The sequence below is a fragment of the Anguilla anguilla genome, chromosome 9, assembly GCF_013347855.1.
Source record: "Anguilla anguilla isolate fAngAng1 chromosome 9, fAngAng1.pri, whole genome shotgun sequence".
In the NCBI taxonomy this organism is placed as follows: domain Eukaryota; kingdom Metazoa; phylum Chordata; class Actinopteri; order Anguilliformes; family Anguillidae; genus Anguilla; species Anguilla anguilla.
This window is the reverse complement of record NC_049209.1, coordinates 40,002,389-40,022,670: the sequence shown is the minus strand read 5'-3', so window position 1 is coordinate 40,022,670 and position 20,282 is coordinate 40,002,389. Positions and strand designations below refer to the sequence as shown.

The following is a 20,282-nucleotide window of genomic DNA, read 5'->3' as shown; positions in this document are numbered from 1 at the left end:
TTCTGACTTGTTTATGATGGTGAGGTTCAGTAGCAACACCAGGATTTCAATTTTAGATGGGGAAAAATAATTTTGGTTGGGCCGGTTAATTGCAGAAATTGTTTGCACACCCCATGTCCTTTCTTTCACTAATTTACAGCAGGTGTTATGGCTCTGTCATGCCAAAAATGCACCATTTGTCATTATTGTGCTGTTTAGGTCATACACATCGGATCAGCATTCTAAATCGTTATTGACATCTGCATTCTACACGGTTGGAAGCTGACATGTTCCTACAGCAATATAGAACACTGGGTGAAGAGGACCAGTTTCTGAGCAACGTCACAGCTGAAGTGTGCATGCAACCCTGGGACAGCATATTCAATATTTAACAAAATAAAACATCTATACCAACTTGTGATTGCAGAAGCTGAAATGGATAAGGACACTTGTTTTACAAAGAATACCTTTGAAACACATGACATTGAAACACTGAACTAAGAATTTCAATTTTATGAAACGTTAAACTATGGTGTTAGCTCCTCATCCAAGGTATGGAAATCCATCAGTGCCAAAACAAATTAATCATGATGGGACAACTTTTTAAAGAGGTTTTGCCAATGATATCTTGTCATACATAGCCGCCCAATTGAATGAAGACATGATTTTGCTACAACCAAAAATATACAGTAGATATTTTGAAGCAATTTGGTAAATGGCTAGCAACTATGCATGACCAAAGATCAAATTGAATTGTAATACAAAGTTACATGAGTGAAAGCGGACCTAGCATAACACTGGCTTGCTCTTATGAATGAATGTGGGATTCCCAGTTGGCTAGCTAGCTCATTTAAAGGCACTTGAATCTGTTTGAGAGTTTTCCATGTGATTAAATATATTTCCTTTGGAAGCTATTTGCTTTTTAAGATTTTATATATACATAGACTACTGGTGGATCTTGTCATTGCTGGGCTGCATGCCTGTGTAGCAAACTACTATCACTCGAAAGTGTTCATCCTCAGGGAATGAATGAAAGGAAAAATAGGCTTGTTTCCTCTTGTGATGCAGTGGGTTCTGAAATTCGCCTTTTTCCATGAATAACTAAACACAACTAAGCTACAGGACGTAAGTTCCCTCTACATCTGGTTTACATACCCAGAAATGTGAAACAGGCAGATGGTAGCCTCATAAAATGTTATCTTTTAATTTTTTTTTTTAGAAATCAAGAGGACATTTTTTCAATCTTTATTGTGCATTTAAATGTTACTGGAAATAATTGAAAACAAAAGTTTAAAACTGTTCTCCCGACTGTTATTTTAGCATGAACCAGTGGTAAGAGTGGGTGGGGCCCAGGCCCATTAGGCCCACACACAGCGCCATGGCTGGTGAGGTTGTATGCTTATTTGTCTCCCGAAAGCTGGTAATCCTGGGTACCACAGTAGCCTATTTGCATTTGCAAAACCATGTAAAAGTTTGTCTAGACCTCACATTTTCCTTTTGATGGCTGCTGGACCACTTCATGCTCTCATATTTTCTCTGAGGCATCCTTTCTGTCACTCGCATAGTTTAAACTATCTTGCCTACAACTGCCACCCACCTTGCATGGTACTTCACGCTCAAAATTTAAAGAGCCCAACCCGAACTACGCCCGACATAAAATTACAGAATTAGGACCCGAGCCGACCCTAACTGTCGAGCTCTGGTCGGGTTTTACCAGCACGGGAAAATGACAAGCTCTAATCTGGACTCCTCCTCCAACACACATGGTCACGCGTGCAGATGCGCGCGCACACACACACACACACACACACTCACACAACACCTGCAACACATCTAGCTATTGGACACGGCTAAAATGTATTAGGCAAGAGAGGAATTGAATTAAAATGTGTGCAGCCAGCACTAAGTCCCAACAAATTTAATAAATGAGGAACACCTGTACTCACTCCAATTCCTGGCAGCAAACACCCCACCTTTTGCCATGCTGCAAATCCAAACGACTGGAACACACTTTGGAAAAACAGCCCTCAAATTGCGTCACTCAAATTAAAGAATTACCATGCCCTCTGAAGGAGAGGCACTACTGTAGAAGGAGGTGTGGTTTACTTCTAACACCACCTGGAGGAATTGGCTCAAGCTATAATTAGCCTACAGTAATGTTCCTCGGATACAAATTAGACCGCATTGCACTTTGATAATGGGAGATTGTTTGTGGAGCTCGATAAAGCAGTAGCACAGGGAGGGAAATACATGCTTCCTTGAATGATTGGAAGTGTATTTCAATTCAGTCAATTCAGGAACTGAATTGTGACTCAGGGAATGAAGTAAAACAAACAGCCACAAAAGTCTATGAAGATTTTCAAGAAGTGAACTGAATTTCATAACCCGATTTGACTGACTCTCTTTCTGTGATTCATTCCTGAATGAGACAGGGAGCAGAGCTGGGTATATAAGCACTCCTGGAGAGTTACAAATGAATACTTAAAAAGATTAGATTATATTTCTGAAGAATTTGTTCAGAATTCTGTTGTAAATACAGAAACTATTTCCTTTAAGATGGTCAGTAATCTTAAGGAATTTCACTGGTGTCTAAAGTATTACACACAAATGATTTGACCCAGGTGTCACAGAGAGCGTGTGTAACAATTGTTGAGAGGTGTGTGGAAACCACTCCCCCTGTGAGCAGTTGGACCCATAGACATGCATATATAATTAAACAGGAATGCCTGCCTTCAGCTAACCGAAGCTTGTGAAGCCCCGGAAGTAAGCCTGTACTGCGCTGTACTGTACTGGTTGAGTGTAAAACATTAAAGCTCCCATTAATAGGCGGCAAAATATGTAAGGTTTAATAAATAATTTACCTGGACCAAAACAACCATTGTTTCACAAACTCCAATACATTATGAAATTTATGATCACAAAAAACTGACTGACGAGGCTTTCTCTGGTTGTTAAATCACCTTGGTTTTCTACACAAAAGTCAATGGGCAGCAAGCTCATTTGCACTCAACATGCACAGTAAATGCTACTTCCCTTTACTTCCAAGTTTTCACCGCCTGGCCCCTCCTACCCTCTCCAGTTCCAATGTACGCCTTATGGTTGGACCACTGGACTCAGAGAGAGCAGTTTCAACATTCCGCTTTTCCATTTCCTTTTTTCATCCTCTGGTGAAAAACAGCCTCTCTCGTCACTGGCGCTAATGAGATAGACGGATGGGAGAATCAGTTCTGTTGCAGTTGTCTAGTTTAATAAGCAGGCGCAGTTCTCGCCTGGTCTGCCTGCCAAACTTAGCTCTCCTTCCTCAGCTGTCCCCTTCCATATTCATCCCCATTGATCAAAGATTTACAGGTGATTTATTTACCTAATGGGTTTTGTTTGGTTCGCATGTCTCTGTGTGTGTGTGTGTGTGTGTGTGAGAGGGTGTAGGTGTGTTTGTGTGTGTGTGTGTGTGCATGTGTTTGTGTGTTTGCGTATATGTGTGTGTGCATGTGTGCGTCTGTCTGTCTGTCTACATTTGCACGTGTTACAACATGTTAGTATATACACATTATCTCCATGCTATATATATTCCTTGCCATCAAAATTTTGAATCCTTGCCATTCGCTCTGTACGTTAATTAATTGTCAGCCACTGGATGTTTGGAGGAACAGTGAGATAGAGCACTAGCATTTCAGTCTCAAAGTTACTGGAGCATGTTAAGAACAGTAGTTAGGGCTGTAAACCTTCTAATCAATCACTGCATTGCTGCTTGATTGCCAGCCCTTCCTCACCCATGTTCATTTATTATTACCAGTTTCTGTCATGGACTTTGCAATTAATCATCATTTGGGAAGATAATTGACTTATCAGGGAGTGCTAATGACTGAATTTACAGAAGCAGTCTATGCAAATATGAGGAAATTAGTGTCAGTGCAAGTAACAAAAAAACCTAAATGTTTGTTAAGGTTCATATTTAACTTGCACGCACTACTAAAAATGAATTTCACAGTTCTGTTCAAATTATGAAAGCTTATATAGGAATTATACATTACAACTGGTTAAACAACTGTGGTTTAACAGTTCTGGTTAGATCATATAAGCTTACATAGATGTATTACACATACTGACACATGCGCAGGACCACATGGTATCCAACTGACGGCATACCAGGAGAAAGGCACGGCGACTAATCGTAAACCTTAAAAACTTATAAAGACTGCAAGCTTTCTTTCTCATTAAACTGCTGCTGTATTGGTTCTGCACTAGGCCTCGCAGAAGCTGTTCTTGTAACCAAACTGTACGAAAAGACATGGAAGTCCATTAAAATGAACATTATACATATAGTGCTTTGTCTTGTTTATAATGAACAACACATCAACAATGCCAGCAGTCACCCCATCTGGAACTATATTTTTTCCCTAATAATGTCACTGCTGAGGTAAAATTAACTTCAGATGACAGTTATTTTACCCAGTGACAGTTGGGTCTCCAGACATAATAACTTGAAAAAAGAAAAAAAACATTGGTTACAGCTGCATCTGTTCCCAGCTCCCCAGATAATAGTGTCTTTAACTGCCCTCGTTTGAAAAACACCCACCATTACGCATTCACTGGTCGCTTCTTTTCCATGATATTCCCATCATGGCTTGCGATGCTAACGAGAATCTTGTCAAATGTTTTTGTGGCGATATCCATTTTTCCATGCCGGCAGATTGATGGTACTATACACAGACATCGTAAAGGGTGAGATTATCAACGGATGTTCTTCCTGACCTTTTATGGGATTAAATGAAGGCTGCCAGTTACAATAACACAGCCTCCTGTGGGAGGGAGAACACAATGAAATGAACTGGCACTAGTATACAACTTCAGTGTGTACAGTTTTGATTTTTTTAAATGTGCAGTTGCATTAGGCAGTACACTGCCCTTCAAAGTAATTTACTCCTTTGACAAAGATTGCATAAAATAAACAATACATATGGGAAATCTATCTTCAAAAAAGGGGATTTTTTGTATACAACTGTTGAGAAAAATAATTTGTTGAACAAGTAACATCATTCCTCAAAAATATATATGACAGTTATTCACACCTTGTTTTCAGAATTTTGTTCATGCTCCATTTGCAGGGATAACACTTCTGAGTCATCTTCAATACTGTTTTATGAGATTAGTGAACATACTGGGAGATCTTTAACCATTCCTCCATACATAATCTATCTTTTAGATCCTTTGGTCTATGTTTGTGAAATGCCCTTCAACTCAAACCACTCATTTTTGAATAACCTCTTGTCTAGAGGTAGAAAACAAGTCTGCAAAACAGTAATTTTGTGGTCAATTTGTCATTTCTTGGTTGATTTTGAAGTATGCTTGGGATCACTGTGCCTCTTTGTAACCAAGTCCGAACTTCAAATCCAAACAGAGGAAACCAATTTTTGGCCCAAACATTTTGATATTTGCGGGAGTCCATGATTCCATTGACCTTAGCAAGAGTCCTAGGACCAGTAGGCCCTAAAATCCCCACCACAAATCCACCACCATTATTTCACTGTTGATATGATGTTTTTTTCAATGTAAGTGTCTAATGCCTGGCATGACCAAAAAGCTTAATTTTAATATAAAGCCCCGGTTAACATGAAGAATGTGAATAATAAATATGTGAAAATTCTTCTAGGCTGAATAGGTTCAGATTCCATTGATAAAACTATTTGTGAGCTGTGAATACAAGCCTCGGGCTTCAATCTGCTTGTTGCAAAGTATATGTGGGGGGAAAGCATAGATGGTGTGGTTGGAGTATGGGGGAGTATTGTTTACATCTGTGTTTTTGGAAAGACGACTTTGTTTGGCTGGAGTTTTGACCCTGGACTGTTTGAAAACAGGTCACTGGACATTGAACTATTCATGGACTTGGAGAATTGGATTGTGATTTGGTTGCACAGTAAATAGCGAGGACCTTTGCTTCAAGTTTAGTTAATGCCCATATAATGGTAAATGGTAAATGGACTGCATTTATATAGCGCTTTTATCCAAAGCGCTTTACAATTGATGCCTCTCATTCGCCAGAGCAGTTAGGGGTTAGGTGTCTTGCTCAAGGACACTTCGACACGCCCAGATAGGGCCCATTAGGTATATGCATATCTACAAGCCAGGTCAGAGTTTGTTTTCCCAACTCTCAGATGGGTCTATGTGATACAAGATACAGGAATCCAACATAACATTGCATATTCAGCACACACACACAAACACACAGTAAATTAGTATTGTTCACAGGCATGTGAAGGATGAACCAAATACAAGCAATTATCCTTGAACTGTCTTAGTTTGGGTGTCAAACCCTTTTGCCCAGCCAGTAATGAAATGTCAGGGAGGGGGCAATCTGAGGCTGTGTGTGCCCCATGATGTGGGGGGAGACCAGGGTCCCGCACAGAGGGGGCGTGGGGTTTAATGGGCCCACAGAGGTGACAAGGCTAGGCGGTCTGCCTCTGACCTCACAGGGAGAGCCCTCAGTCTGCTGTCTCCCTGGCGGCGCACCTCACCTCCCATGAGATCACCAGCTCATGCCTGCGGCCACTCCCTCCGCTCACGTTCACCGGAGCCACCGATGGAACTGCGGGAAAGAAAATCAGAACACACAACTCTGTCACCCAACACTGTATCAGAACCATCACAGTCTGCCACACTTGTGCCAACACTGATATACACAACACTAGTACACAACACCATCATACAACACAGTCAAAAAACTGTCACAAAACACCAAACACAGTCAAAAAACCATCACAAAACACCAAAACACAATGCTGTCACACAGCACAACACTGTTATAAAACAGCATCACACAGCACAACATAAAATTACAATGCTTACACAACATAATAAAAAAAGTTCAATTAGTGAACTGAACTTCCTGAATTTAACTTACTGAATTTTAAGCCCCATTTCCCATTTAAAAGTGGCCATATTAGATGTTATGCAAAGCAGCAGTCTGTGGTACATACTTCAATCAAAGCTGTCTAGCTCATGGAATTTTCCTACCTTTTATTATTGTAAGCTTGTTTACAATTGCATGTAATTTGGGATTATTCATGTTTCCCACTGGAATATTTGCACTTAAAAATGTGTCTCTAAAATCTTGAATGACATCCAGCTTTGATGACCATCTTTTCCTCTTTTGGATGAACAGATGATTTCCCCACAGAGTTGAACTCAGATTGTACATGATGTTTGATTTTAATTGTTGCTCTGTTGTTATATTTATTTTGTGATTCATTGTTAAATTGCAAATTTTCCTAAATAAATTGAATCTGTTTGTGTACCAACTTTCCCTGAAAGTTCCCTGAAAGTCATGTTTTGCATCCTGTGTTCACTTCATGCTCCTTCCATGTTCAGTTTCTTTTGTTCTCCTTGGATTTGACATTATTTTCATGAATATATGCATACAAAACATTTAGAAAATCTGTTCAAAGCACACCTTCCAGCATCTACAGTACAACAGAACTAGATATATTTATATGGCAGCTTGAGTAAAATATGCATGTCAAATCTCAAATAGGTCTACAACATGAAACAACTGTTCAATGGGTCAAAGCCAATAAAACATTGTAATAGAGCAAAGGGAGCTATCATTGAAGATCTCTCCTCATTGTCAGCCCCACCCCTTACTCACCATGACCATGGTAAGAGCTCATGAGGAGAGCGTTAAAGGAGGCAGCAGTTGTATTGTCTGTTTGAATGAAACCAAGGAATTCTATACTGCCAGCAAAACCCTACTTGAGAATTCTCAGATGGTTTTCTGTGCATCACTCTGTTTGTTTTTTTTTTCTAAGTCTTAATTTCAAAATAAAATTCCTGGAAATTCCAGAAACACCATGATATGCATATCCGCTGTGGTGGGAAGTTGTAATTAATGCACAACTTTGTGCTTCCCCCAGTGGTCAAATTTTTGAATTTGCAACAATATTTAAGTTTAAGGGACAAAAAAGTGTCCAGACCTCAAGAAACTTCAGAGGCACACAAATGAAAAAACAAAAAAAACATTTGCACTGCGGCTTTTACAACATGTCACAATCTGGTGACCGGAGGTATGCCTGTTCATTCAACATTCAACAATAACAAAAACAGAGAGGGGGTAAATCAATGCTGCAAACACATGCTGCAATAGCAGCAAAATTAATGTCAGCTGTGAGAAAGGAGATTACAGCCCCCAAATTTGAATGATTTCATGCATTTGCCATTGACAACATCAGCACAAGAGATATTTGTCAAAGTAGCAATTATACCAAATACTGGCCCTTGACTGTTTCAGTTAAATGTCCTTACAAATTCAAACTCTTAAGCTAACTAGCTTAGATGTGCCTGCTGCTATAATACCTGAACTGGCAGAGTTTAAGCATAATCATTTCTTCATTCATGCCTTCTTGTTACATAAAGTAAGGATATGATCATGGTTCAAACCTGATCGTAGTTCACCACTCTGATTTCTGTGATTATTGCCATTTTTCCAGTTATTATTATTATTATTTTTTTACAGCTTCCTAGATTTTCTAAATTTTTTCAGATTTTTTGACTTTTCGGTAGTTTGAATGGGAGTGTCATCTTTACAGTAGCAGGTTAACCATATTATTGCCAAATGCTGGGAGAAACAAATTTCAACAATGTAGTTTTTAGAATGTGTTGCAATCCTTTTCAGCTGTTTTAATGAAATATTTGACAGCCCCTGTCAACAGAGTTGTTGCTGAGCTCTCCTTCCCTGCTAGGCAATGTGTCACTGACAGTATGCTTCATCAGACTCAACCCTTGCAATGTACACCATGTTTGACCAAAACAAACTTTAAAGAAATGAAAACAGACACATGGTAGCCCAACCCTCATTTATTATTTTAGTAGGCCTAATATGTGTGTGTCACATTGTTAAAGGCAAAAAAAAGTGCTTGAGCAGTCCTTGTCTTTCATGCACTCGACTGCTCAAGTACTCATGCCCATCCCTAGTATATATGCACTCTAGGATCATATAATAAATAAGGTTGTGATGTATAATAATAATAATAATAATAATAATAATAATAATAATAATAATAATCATCATCATCATCATCATCATAACTTTTCAGTACATGGTGCTCAGAGATAAAATAAACAACACTGGATCATAAAACAAAACACATCCTTAAGCAAGGAAGGAACATTAAAAAGGATAAAACAATATTAAAAAACAATCTTAAGACAAATCATTTATAAATGAAATAAAATTCAATAAAAACTAATTGGAAAAAGTGTTTTTAAAAGAGCCTTAAAACCAGAATTGCCTGCTTCTCAAAAGCATTCCCGAGCTTGGGGCCCACACAGAGAAAAATCTGTCACCTTTCCATTTTAGTCTGGAACCTGGGGCAGTAGGGAGATTTCTCTGTGATGACCTATTCACCCTCCTTATGCTGTATGGTACTTAGAAGTAGAGCGATATAGACATGGCAAGGCCATGAAGTGCTTCAAAAGCACTTCATAACTAGCAGTCGTGGACGAAGTACACAAATCCTGTACTTCAGTGAAAGTACAGATACCCTTGCTAAATATTACTCCACTAAAAGTAGAAGTCTTCAATTTAAATTTCTACTTGAGTCAAAGTACAAAAGTACCTGATTTTAAAAATACTTAAGTATCAAAAGTAAAAAGTACTATTATTTAGTATGGTTATGTTTGTCAGGGGTTGCTGACATGAACTATTTTAAAATACAGTAGGCAAACTAAATTGTTCACCTCCTAACATACTGTATGTAAGAGTGAAAACTATGATATAAATACAAATTCACAGTTTAATGTAAAAAATGGAACGAAGGCACCATCAATTCCAATATTTCACTATCAAATATCAAAATACATTGAGGTTTCCCGGCGACATAGCTACCAGAAAGGATATAGCACAGGCAACAGGTCATAGCTTAATGCGGAAAATTACAAATGAAAACGGTGTCAGCTAGGTATATCAACAAACATATGGCTTAGACATACCCAGAAGTCCTCAATAATAATAGTATTTCCCAAGAAATTACGAAAAATCGTTGACAGTGTTTCATCAGGTGCAGCGTCTTTGACTGCTAACACAGAGTGAATGCGTAAGTGAATGCGATGATGAGAAAACTTATGGTTGACCTATAAAACAATATTCCAAAACCAAAATTAGACGTGTTATACATAGTTAGAAAGCTTACACTCTCACCTACTGAATAAATGAATTCTCAATCAGGCCAGACTGTACTAAAAAGGGCAACAACGCCGACAACAACACGTGTGCAGCAGCTTCTGGCCGGTCTTACTCCAGAAAATGACGCCAGCTTGTAATACCACACATGTTGCTTTCCATGTTGTCGTCCTTTGTAGTACAATCTGGCTTGATCTACAGTTAATCAATCCAATAGGTGACAGAATAAGCTTTCTAACAATGTACAATACGTCTAATTTTACTTTTGTAATACCGTTTTATATACCAGCATATTCAAAAGTTTTGTCTCATTATAGCTGCATTACGCATTCAGTCTGTGGTAGCAGTGAAAGCAACGCTTTATCACCCCAACTCGTAGGTAAAAGACACTGCACCTGGCGAAATTTTATCGATGACTTTCGTTGTTTCTTGGAAAATACTATTATTCTTGAGAAATTCTGAGCGTGGCTGAGGCATATGTTTGCTGATAAACCGAGCTGATATACTGTTTTAAGATGTACTTTTGACTGTTAAGCTGTCTCTCTGTGTTCCAAATCACCTGTCTCTACTCGCCTTCCCACCTAGCTAATGTCTTTGGTTCAAAGTGTCATGAGCCGATCGAAACGCGCGTTGTGCCCTGATTGGTAGGCTTCAGCATGAAAGTGATGTCATATTATTCAATAGGATCTTTTAGACAATCCATTTTCGCCACATCAAAGTAACGAGTAACAGAAATGTAGTGGAGTGAAAGTAAAAAGTCTCCCAAAATTGAAACACTTGAGTAAAGTACAGATACTTGAAAAAGGTACTTAAGTACAGTAATGAAGTACATGTACTTTGTTACTGTCCACCCCTGATAAGTAGTAAAAAACAGGAAAATATACACAGGGGAAACCTGATCCTAGAGCAGTACCCCTACTCTGAGATGCCTTTTTGCATACATGCTCTGATCTGGAATTTAAACCTGGATAAAATGAGAATATGGGCAGGAGAACTCTGACTAACACTACAAATATCTAAAGGCATGGCGATACCTGCTTCCTTAGTTCTGACGACTCTGGAGGGGGCACTGGGGTCCCCTGTACCGATGGCATTGCTGGCCACCACCCGAAACTCATACTCCACCCAAGGGTTCAGTTGCACGGCCATGGCTGACTCCATATCCCCCGTCACATGCTCAGGGTCTGGGGGAAGGAGCCACAAACAACGCACCTGTCACCCCACATGCTCACATACAATTAAATCAAATGAACACATACGAATGAGAAACACATTGATGAAATTGAATGAAGACATAGTCTGTGTAAACATGTTGTGATCTCGAGGGTTTTAACTGTATAGCTTTCAGAGCTAAATAAATAAATGTATTGAAAATTCAGTTGTGCATGCACATGCATGTGCATAAACAAAAAAGCATATAATCGATAGTACAGTACGTAGTAATTAGTTCATTACTCAAACTTGTGCTTTTCCCTACATAAAATAACTATAGGATTATAAAACATTATGCACAGAGAGGCAGATCACTGAACAGAGGGAGCCACTGATGCCATGTTGAACTTCAAAGCCAAAGCCATTGAATTCCTAGTTAACTTCAAAGCCAGGGTGGCTTAGAGCATGTTTGACTTAAAAGCCAGAAAGACAAAGGCAGAAAGGCAAAGGTAGACACTGCGCATGTGTAATTTTCACAACTTCTTTGTTTTAAAAAAAAAAAGACAGAGGTGTAGGTCAAACTGAATTTACATTCTGTCCCAACAACTCAGCAGACTTTTCTACTTTTCTATGGAAAACTGACCCAAGAACAGTCAGGCCAGTCGCTCAGTCTGTTCCCACCAGGGGTCCCACCAATTTAACCTCTTATGTTTAGACCACATGAGGGTTCTTAAATTAATGAATTACCAGAAGAAAAACTATATTCACCCAGCTCCTCTGTCATTTCTGTCATTTCTACATTTGAACCATTGTTGGCATTGTTGGGGCAAGTACTAAAGAAAAACCAGACAATCATTGTGACTGCGAAATTATTGGATGCAAATTGTCTTTCTTCACAAGTAATTAAAGGAATCGTTCACCTCCTGGAGGTTAAAAAACAAAAAAAAAACCTGAGTATTAGTTTATAATTGGCACAGAATTTTATTTGCGATGAAAGGTATTTTTGATATTTACAGAATTTCTTACAGAACACCAGCCTATTAAGTGACTTTACATCAGCATTTCCATTTCCCGCTGACTGTAATAGGAGGGTATTGTGTCAAACTGGCAGCTCCTCAAATACAAGCTGATAAGTGTGTTTGCAGGGAACTGGACAAAAACCTCATCGCCCCTTCACTCCAGGTTCTGTAAGCTTATCTTTGTGTGCTCTCTGTATCACACGGTCTAAAGACCTTAATTGTTCTTTACTGAGCAACATGCCATTGACTGGAGCTATTACCAGTGTAAGAGGGGAAAGTGACTCATTCACCCACAAGAGCCAAGCTGTTATTGAGTCCTAAACTTCACTATTGCCATAATCAGATCTGCAGAATTCAAACTGATTTTGAACACACTTGAAAAGCCTTTGTCCCCTGACACCACTGGCTATGAATTTATGGTTTTACTGTCAAGGTACACAAAACTGAAGCTATTAATTTTCTGTCACACCGAAAAGACCTCCTATTGAAAGTGCTCTTCTATATACAATTTTTAGAAAAATGAGGAGTCATTGGCTTTCTAATTCCTTCCAAACTAATTCAGAGAAGAAATGTGTATAATTAAGGTCAGCACCATATAATTAAACCTTCATGGGTGTCATATTGAGCATTTTAAGCACAGCTAAGCTGAAATGAAACTGTGTTAAAGTGCACTATGTAAACCAAGGACACACCGGGAAACAAAGCACCCCTGTATTAATTTACTAGAGGGCTCAAGGGTCAAAACCAGCCCAAGTTTTTATGACCAGTTTGCTTATTGAAATTCCCATACAAACACACATGAAAATAAATTCTATATTTTTTAAAGCCCTTCATGCAGCATCATCCAATGCACAACTCCATGACCAGCTCCATACAAGCCATTGGCAAGCAGTCTGTAGCTGTGGGCTGTGCTCTTTCAGCCATAAACATCAGCGCAGGCTAAAACAAAAAACATATAAACATAAACATAGGCTCTCCTAATGTGACTACTGCTCACCTGTCCTGACGGTTTGCCAGCCCAGGGAGAAGGGGCTCCTGGCCTGCAGGTTGTAGGAACTGATGGGGCTGTGGTTATCAACCCCACGGCTCCAAGACAGCGTTGCCGTGACATCCGTGATTTCCTCCACAATGACAACTCCCGGGGGCCCAGGGGGACCTGGAAAAAAGGAAAAACAAGGAAGCTCAGTGAGAGAATTGCAATCTTTCCTCCATGTGCAGAGTTCAAGAGTTTTATTCATTCATTTATTTATTATTGAGGTCAGGACTATCAGTTAAGCAATTAATTAAACATTATTGAGTTTAGGACTTGCTCGTGTATGCATATGTTTCTTCATTTATTTTTAAGCTTAATAGAGTATTTCGCGAAGAACGATCAGAGTTAGCAGTCTAACTGTTAAATATTGACGGAGTGTAGCACAGTGGGTAAGGAACTGGGCTTGTAACCGAAAGGTCGCAGGTTCGATTCCCAGGTAGGACACTGCCGTTGTACCCTTGAGCAAGGTACTTAACCGAAATTGCTTCAGTATATATCCAGCTGTATAAATGGATACAATGTAAAAATGCTATGTAAAAGTTGTGTAAGTCGCTCTGGATAAGAGCATCTGCTAAATGCCTGTAATGTAATGTAATGACTAAAAACTTACAACTGAATTTAACCTCATTCAAAATATTCATAAAACCTATCTGGTGCACTGCCCCCAACCCCTATAACAATTTATTTATTTATTTAGACGGAATAATTGCCTTATGACAACTTCAGCCAGTGATACTGGAGAACCGGCAAGTTGAAAAATTGATCCTTCAGCTGCTGAGACTACTTTATTAGCCTTACAGAAAGGAGAAAGGGTTGTATGAGTGATAGTGCTCAGTACTCAATCAGCTGAAAACAACCTCTTGAAAGAATATGATATTGCCTGTTCTGATTCAGCAGATAAGCCTCTCTCTCTCTCTCTCTCTCTCTCTCTCTCACACACACACACACACACATACACACACATTTATGTATGTGTGTATGAGTGTACAGTGAGCTACATAATGTTTGAGACAAAGACATATTTTTATAAAAGTATTTGGCTTTGTACTCCACAATTTTAGAATTGTAAACAAACAATTCACAGGTGCTTAAAGGGCTTTTTTACTCAATTATTTTACACTCAATTCTAATTGGTTGACAGCTATGCATTATATTTGTGTAGAGGCACAAATATAATGCATAGCTGTGTACTTTGCTTCATTACAGTTTGAAATCACTAACAACAACATTTTAATTGTTGACATAGAAATCAAGTCTTTATGCATTCACATCCCCAAATAAATCAAAGAAAATGTACTAAATATGACTCATTTAATTTCCATAACATTAATACATCCTAAATACTATGGTGTCCTGAAATTGGGCGACTATGTGCTATGATTTCTATGTGGTGAAACCAAAGTGTATAAAAACGCCCTTAACCTCTTAGCGCAAAGCCCCTAGTGGTCGGCACGCCAGCGTGCCAAGATTACTGAACTCAGACATTCAGTGCTACTGCAACCAAAGTAGGCTACAAGTTAAAAACAGAAACGCTTTGTTTTAGTTTCATTAGTAGACGATACACGACAACTATGCCGAATACGGAGTTTTGCAGTGCCACCATTGTCGCTCAGGTCGTTGATTTAACAAGCACCCCCTCCCTGTAGTCTCATCTGCAACTACACCCCCCACCCATGACATAATGGAAAATATTGTTTATCTGGGCATTCATAAAAATATTCTTTCACCACTCAAAAATCGTATTTCGTCATAGCAACAATATAAACCCGACAATAGCCCTAAGATATGCCAATACAGCAGTGAAAACGCTGCTCACTAAATAACGAAATAAACGAGACAAAGTTAAAAAAAAAATTATACCACTTCATTCTACAGTCAATATCTGCGACTAAATATTGAATAAATATACAACCTTACCATTGGTTTTACGCGTAGAGATGTCCCTTTTGAGACTGAGTGGTCATATATTGTCTTGGACAATCTGTGTACGTGCATTTGTGATGCCTGGGTACCTTCCAAAATAGATGTGTGTAATACCCCACGTGTTGTTTACGGCGTTGTCGCCCTTTTTAATACAGTTTGGGTTGATTGACAATTCGTTTATTCAGTAGGCGAGAGTATAAGCTTTCTAACGATGTATAACATGTCTAATTTTTCTTTTGGAATAGCGTTTTATAGGTCAGCTTAACCGAACATTTTCTTATCATCGCATTCACTTACGCATTCACTCTGTGGTAGCAGTAAAAGACACTGCACCCAACGAAACGTTGTGGACGATTTTTTGTAATTTCTTGGAAAATACTATTATTATTGAGGACTTCTGGGCATAGCGAAGCCATATGTTTGCTGATAGACCTATCTGACATCGTTTTCTGGAGCAAAACAGAAGTGGATAGAACTATCATTGATTTACTGTCTGTCTCCATCTACTCAACACAGATAAAATTTCATCATTGCTATGTAAGTATTACTGCTCAAAATATTTTGGTTATATACGTTATTTTTGAAATTGAGTCTCTTTAAATGGGTTAGTGGTATTATATAATGTGGATATTTCACACTATAAGCATTAGTTAGTAGTGTAATAGTTTTCGTGATGCATGCAATAGTGATGACGAGAGTGTTGGAACATTGCCAAAACATGGTGGACGGTTACACATTTAGGTACTGTACAGCACTGTGACAGTGTTTTTGGCATCATTTTTAAATCTGATATTGTTCATCTTAAACCTTCATAAGGGGCTCATTTAGCTGTTTTACAATGGACAAAAAATTATACATTATACATTATATTATATATATATATATGTATATATTATATATATATACATTATATAACATTATATTCCTTTTTGGAGAGATTTTGGATATGTTTCTGGACCACTAGCTATTTTAGACCACTGTACTGACAGAAATATTGTAATTACCACTTGAAAATGATGCAACAGTGAGTTTCTTGAGTATAAACAGTTGATTTGTAGCGAAATATGTGAATTTGTTGTGATTTACAGCAATGCATAATTTAGACATTTTGGGTAGATTTGGAGATGCTGGGTACACTGCTTAGTTTTTGCTTCATAGATCTTTAGTAGTTCTACATACCCACCCTTAGATTATGAACTTGTGGTCAAAAAGTTTTTGATCCAGGACATGTACACTTTAACCTGCTGTATATATGCAATCTCTCAGTATTTCATTGGAAACTAAAAAAGTGCAAATTCATTTTTGATTTTTTGTCTAGACAATTGCATTTGTGGCACTTTATTTCTTCCAAAATTATGAATGTAAACTAATCTGCGTTAGTATTGTAAATTGTACAAATGCTTCATTTAAGCCATTTTTCAAGTCTCTGTGATGTTCACATCTGGAGTTATAAAGCTTTAAATAGGGTACCCCCTAAATGGACATGGATTGGCCAGATTTGGCATGTGCGCTAAGGGGTTAAATAAAAGCTTATAATGTGCACTTGTGAAATGCATGTGAATTGTTTGATTACAAATCTAAAAAGGAGTCAAATCAAGAAAAATATGTCTTTGTCCCAAACATTATGGATCTCACTGTACAGAAGGTGACTACATTTTTTATTTTTTTACAAATGCTACAAGCAACAAATACAAAGCTGGTAAAGCCAACCAGCAGACATATACCAAAGGACACAACAGGGATCCAAAAGTCATTGAACTCCCACCAGAGATAACTACCCATAAAGAATAATGGACATGTTTTTTTTTCAGAGAGGCATATGTTTACTTCAGCCATCTGAAATAAGTGAAATCTGTTACTGTGAGGATTCTGAAAGAAACAGCTGTAAATTAAGAGCTGGCAGCTGGTATACCTAATGAGAATCAATGTTCTGTGACCACTGGAGAGGTGCTGAACATTTGCATTAAACAGCATTAATATGCAACGTATGTCACCACGGGAGCAGCCCAGAGGGGCCTTCATGTCTTTGTGTTGAGACTTCAAGAAGCACGTGGACACTGTAAAAACCTCTTGGTTAAGGTTAAGGTTAGTTTGAATCCGTAACCATCCTGTCTCATTTAGTTACAGATAGACGTTGTAGTTTAACCAGATAAAAGCAGTAGATGCAAGCATCAATTGAAAATATTTAATATTTAATATTATGATATTAAAATTTTCAGAGCTGTGTTTTTTGGAACCCAAACTCTATGACACAGTCCAATCTTCTGCACTGTACTATGTTACATTCCCTGTTCATAAATACAGAGAGAAGTATAAAAAGTAATGTTCTTTATGGGTGGGCCAGACAGGTGGGCCACAGGTGTTTTATTCAAAGTGGCCCCTTCTTTCCATGTCAGATATCAGTGTGTAGATTAATCTAAGCATGCAAAATATGTAGAGACAACAGAACACAGAGCTATTTATGGGGTATCTGGGCCCAGTGTAGCCACAAATTACCGTAAGGGTCTTGGTCATCTTGAAATCAAATGAAAGTCTTAATGCCTACGCAAAAATGATTTCCAGTTTGGAATTTACATTTTTGGAGGACAGCTCTGGCTTCAAGTGGAGGTCAGCATGGTATAACTTATAACATAGATAATACTTTTCCCAAAGGTAGAAATTACACTAATGGCTGAACCTAAGAATTATTGCCTGCAACTTCTGTTGTTAAAAGCAGGAGAAAATTCAATAGCTCAGCTGGATTACTTCCTAACATATTCAAGTCTTTTTAGAAAGAGACTAAATTAATCTTATGATATTAATATCAAGGTGCTTAGCCCTGATTTCAACAATGTACGGTCACTTTAGTAGGTAAATTTTAAGCTTTTAGATAAACTAGTCCTTGTCATAAATTAGCCTCATTCCCCCTTCCACAGCTTATCAGCATCACCCAATCAGGGCAAGCATCCCCAAGCCCTTCTGGGGAGGGTATTTATGATGGCTGAAGGAAAAAGCTTTTAGTTGGTTTTGCAGTTGGATTTAAAACCTTGGAGAAGAAGGGCTGCCCTCTTTTTTATACTGGTGGTGGTTCCTTGGTTGTGTGTTTTTTGCTCATTTCCATTTGTTCCTGTTGCGATGAAAATGAAGAGGGTAATACTCTGGCAAGGTCATGCTTAACGGACTCTTTTTTTCTGGTAATTTCAAATTGAAATCTTATTTAATGCCTTGTTGATTATAAGTAGTGAGCCTACATTCAATAATGCATGTATGATTTAATTTCATTATTGTAATTGACTGTTTCTCATTCAATAAAATTATTCAATCTTAAGGCCTGATACAGAGTTTGCTTTGATTTGTTGGTAAGGCTGCAAGATCTATGGAATCGCTATATTTTTAGACATAATAAGAATAACTGCTGCCATGGGGTATATAGGCAATCTTTTTTGTTTGATCGTAACTGATGCAGTAGTAAACAACCAAATGTCAGAGGTTATGTGAAATGCTTCCAGGAAAAAACATCACTGATATCTATTTGGTGCTGATAAAACAGCCAATCAGCAGCAAGGCGTTGCAGCTTCCATCTGACTGAAAATGCAAATCACATGATCACATAGAAGCAGCTCAACCTTGCTTGTGATTAGCTGTCTGATAAACACCTCTTTTTTTTCCTGGAAGCCTTTCACATGGCCTATGATGTTTGGTTATTTATTATGGCATCAGGTAAGATTAAAAAGGAAAAAAAGACAAAAGATTGCCTATATGCCCCATGGTGGCAGGCATTCTTATTAAGCTTAAAATGATTGCGATTTAATAGATCCGGCAGCTCTACTTATTGGTGGACTCCACCAGGTTGCTGTTTTACTGACCTATCAAAGAATTTGTCAATTTAACTGATACATGCCATTTTCAATAATAATTATTAAATAAAATCACATAAATTATATTTTAAATGTAGGTTGAATACGTCAGTATTCAGAGTGTTGCACATTATAACAGGGGCATTAACTGTTGCAACCACTGGATTCAGAAAAGAAAACATATTTATACTTAATCCTCACTTCCCCGACACCATTTTAGACATGGTTTCTGGAACACCATATTTGACCAGTCAGGCTTTTAACAGAGGAGTCCTCCAGCAGGCGGATGAAAGAACTCATTGGGGGGGGGGGTGTGGAGGGTTTGCAAGGATCGCCCAGTACAGGTAAGCAGCTCACCTCGGACCTGCAGCTCCGCCTCGGCGTACACTGTGTCCGCACTGGTCTGCGTCTGGCAACCATACTTCCCAGCATGTTTCAGGAGGATGCTCCTGATCATCAGGTCTGCAGTGGAAGACTGCTGCAAGATGGGACAGCATGCAAAATAAACAAAAAAAAGAAAGGAGAAAAATATAATGGAGGAGAAGGACAGGAGAAAAGAGAAAAGGAGAATAAAGAAAAGAGAAGGATAAGGTGAAGAAGAATTAGAAGTCGATGGAGCGGAAGAGTGGGGAGTGAGGAGAAGCAAATAAGAACACTGCTAATTTGTTTTCACAACATCAATACAATGTCCTGCTGGCAGCATACTCAGTAAGAAGAAAGAACTTCAGGATTGAGAACCACCGGCAAACATGTCCACGAACACTGTTGTCGGTATACTCAGTGAGAACACCGCACCGTTTAAAGCCACTCCACGCCGCTGGGGCATGAATAATTACGAGGCAGCTATTCACCAGGGCTGGAATCTTGCCCGGACCTCTGTCTCGTGGCTACGCCATGGATGTATAAAGAGAAGGGCTACATGAGATCACAACACAAAACAAAAAGTTTAAAGTGTTTAAAGCGGCTTTAGTTTATCTAGCTATGCAAAAGAATAAAAAAAGGCGAAGGAGATGGTACGTTCGCCCTCTAAATCAGAGTAGGACGGAGAAAGGAGAGTTTTGTCTGTACATTCGGCAAATGCAGAGTTTAGATGAGGGGGTCCACTTTCTCTTATTTCCGAATGTGTGCTAGGCATTTTGATGACTTGCTGAAACGAGTAGCACCATTCA

At 38.6% G+C, this 20,282-nt stretch overlaps 1 protein-coding gene across 3 annotated transcripts in view; it reads right to left on the bottom strand.

The window, feature by feature from the left end:
• LOC118235586 (contactin-5-like) overlaps window positions 1-20,282 on the bottom strand; it is a 350,615-nt gene that overhangs the window by 18,018 nt on the left and 312,315 nt on the right. For 2 of the 3 annotated variants that reach the window (XM_035433066.1, XM_035433067.1), the window contains exons 15-18: window positions 19,471-19,591; window positions 13,319-13,477; window positions 11,185-11,334; window positions 6,492-6,562 (exon numbers count right to left, since the gene is read on the bottom strand). In XM_035433066.1, the coding sequence (XP_035288957.1) occupies window positions 6,492-6,562; window positions 11,185-11,334; window positions 13,319-13,477; window positions 19,471-19,591 (501 nt within the window). The remainder of the gene's footprint in view (window positions 1-6,491; window positions 6,563-11,184; window positions 11,335-13,318; window positions 13,478-19,470; window positions 19,592-20,282) is intronic. The other variant, XM_035433068.1, reaches the window with a different exon arrangement.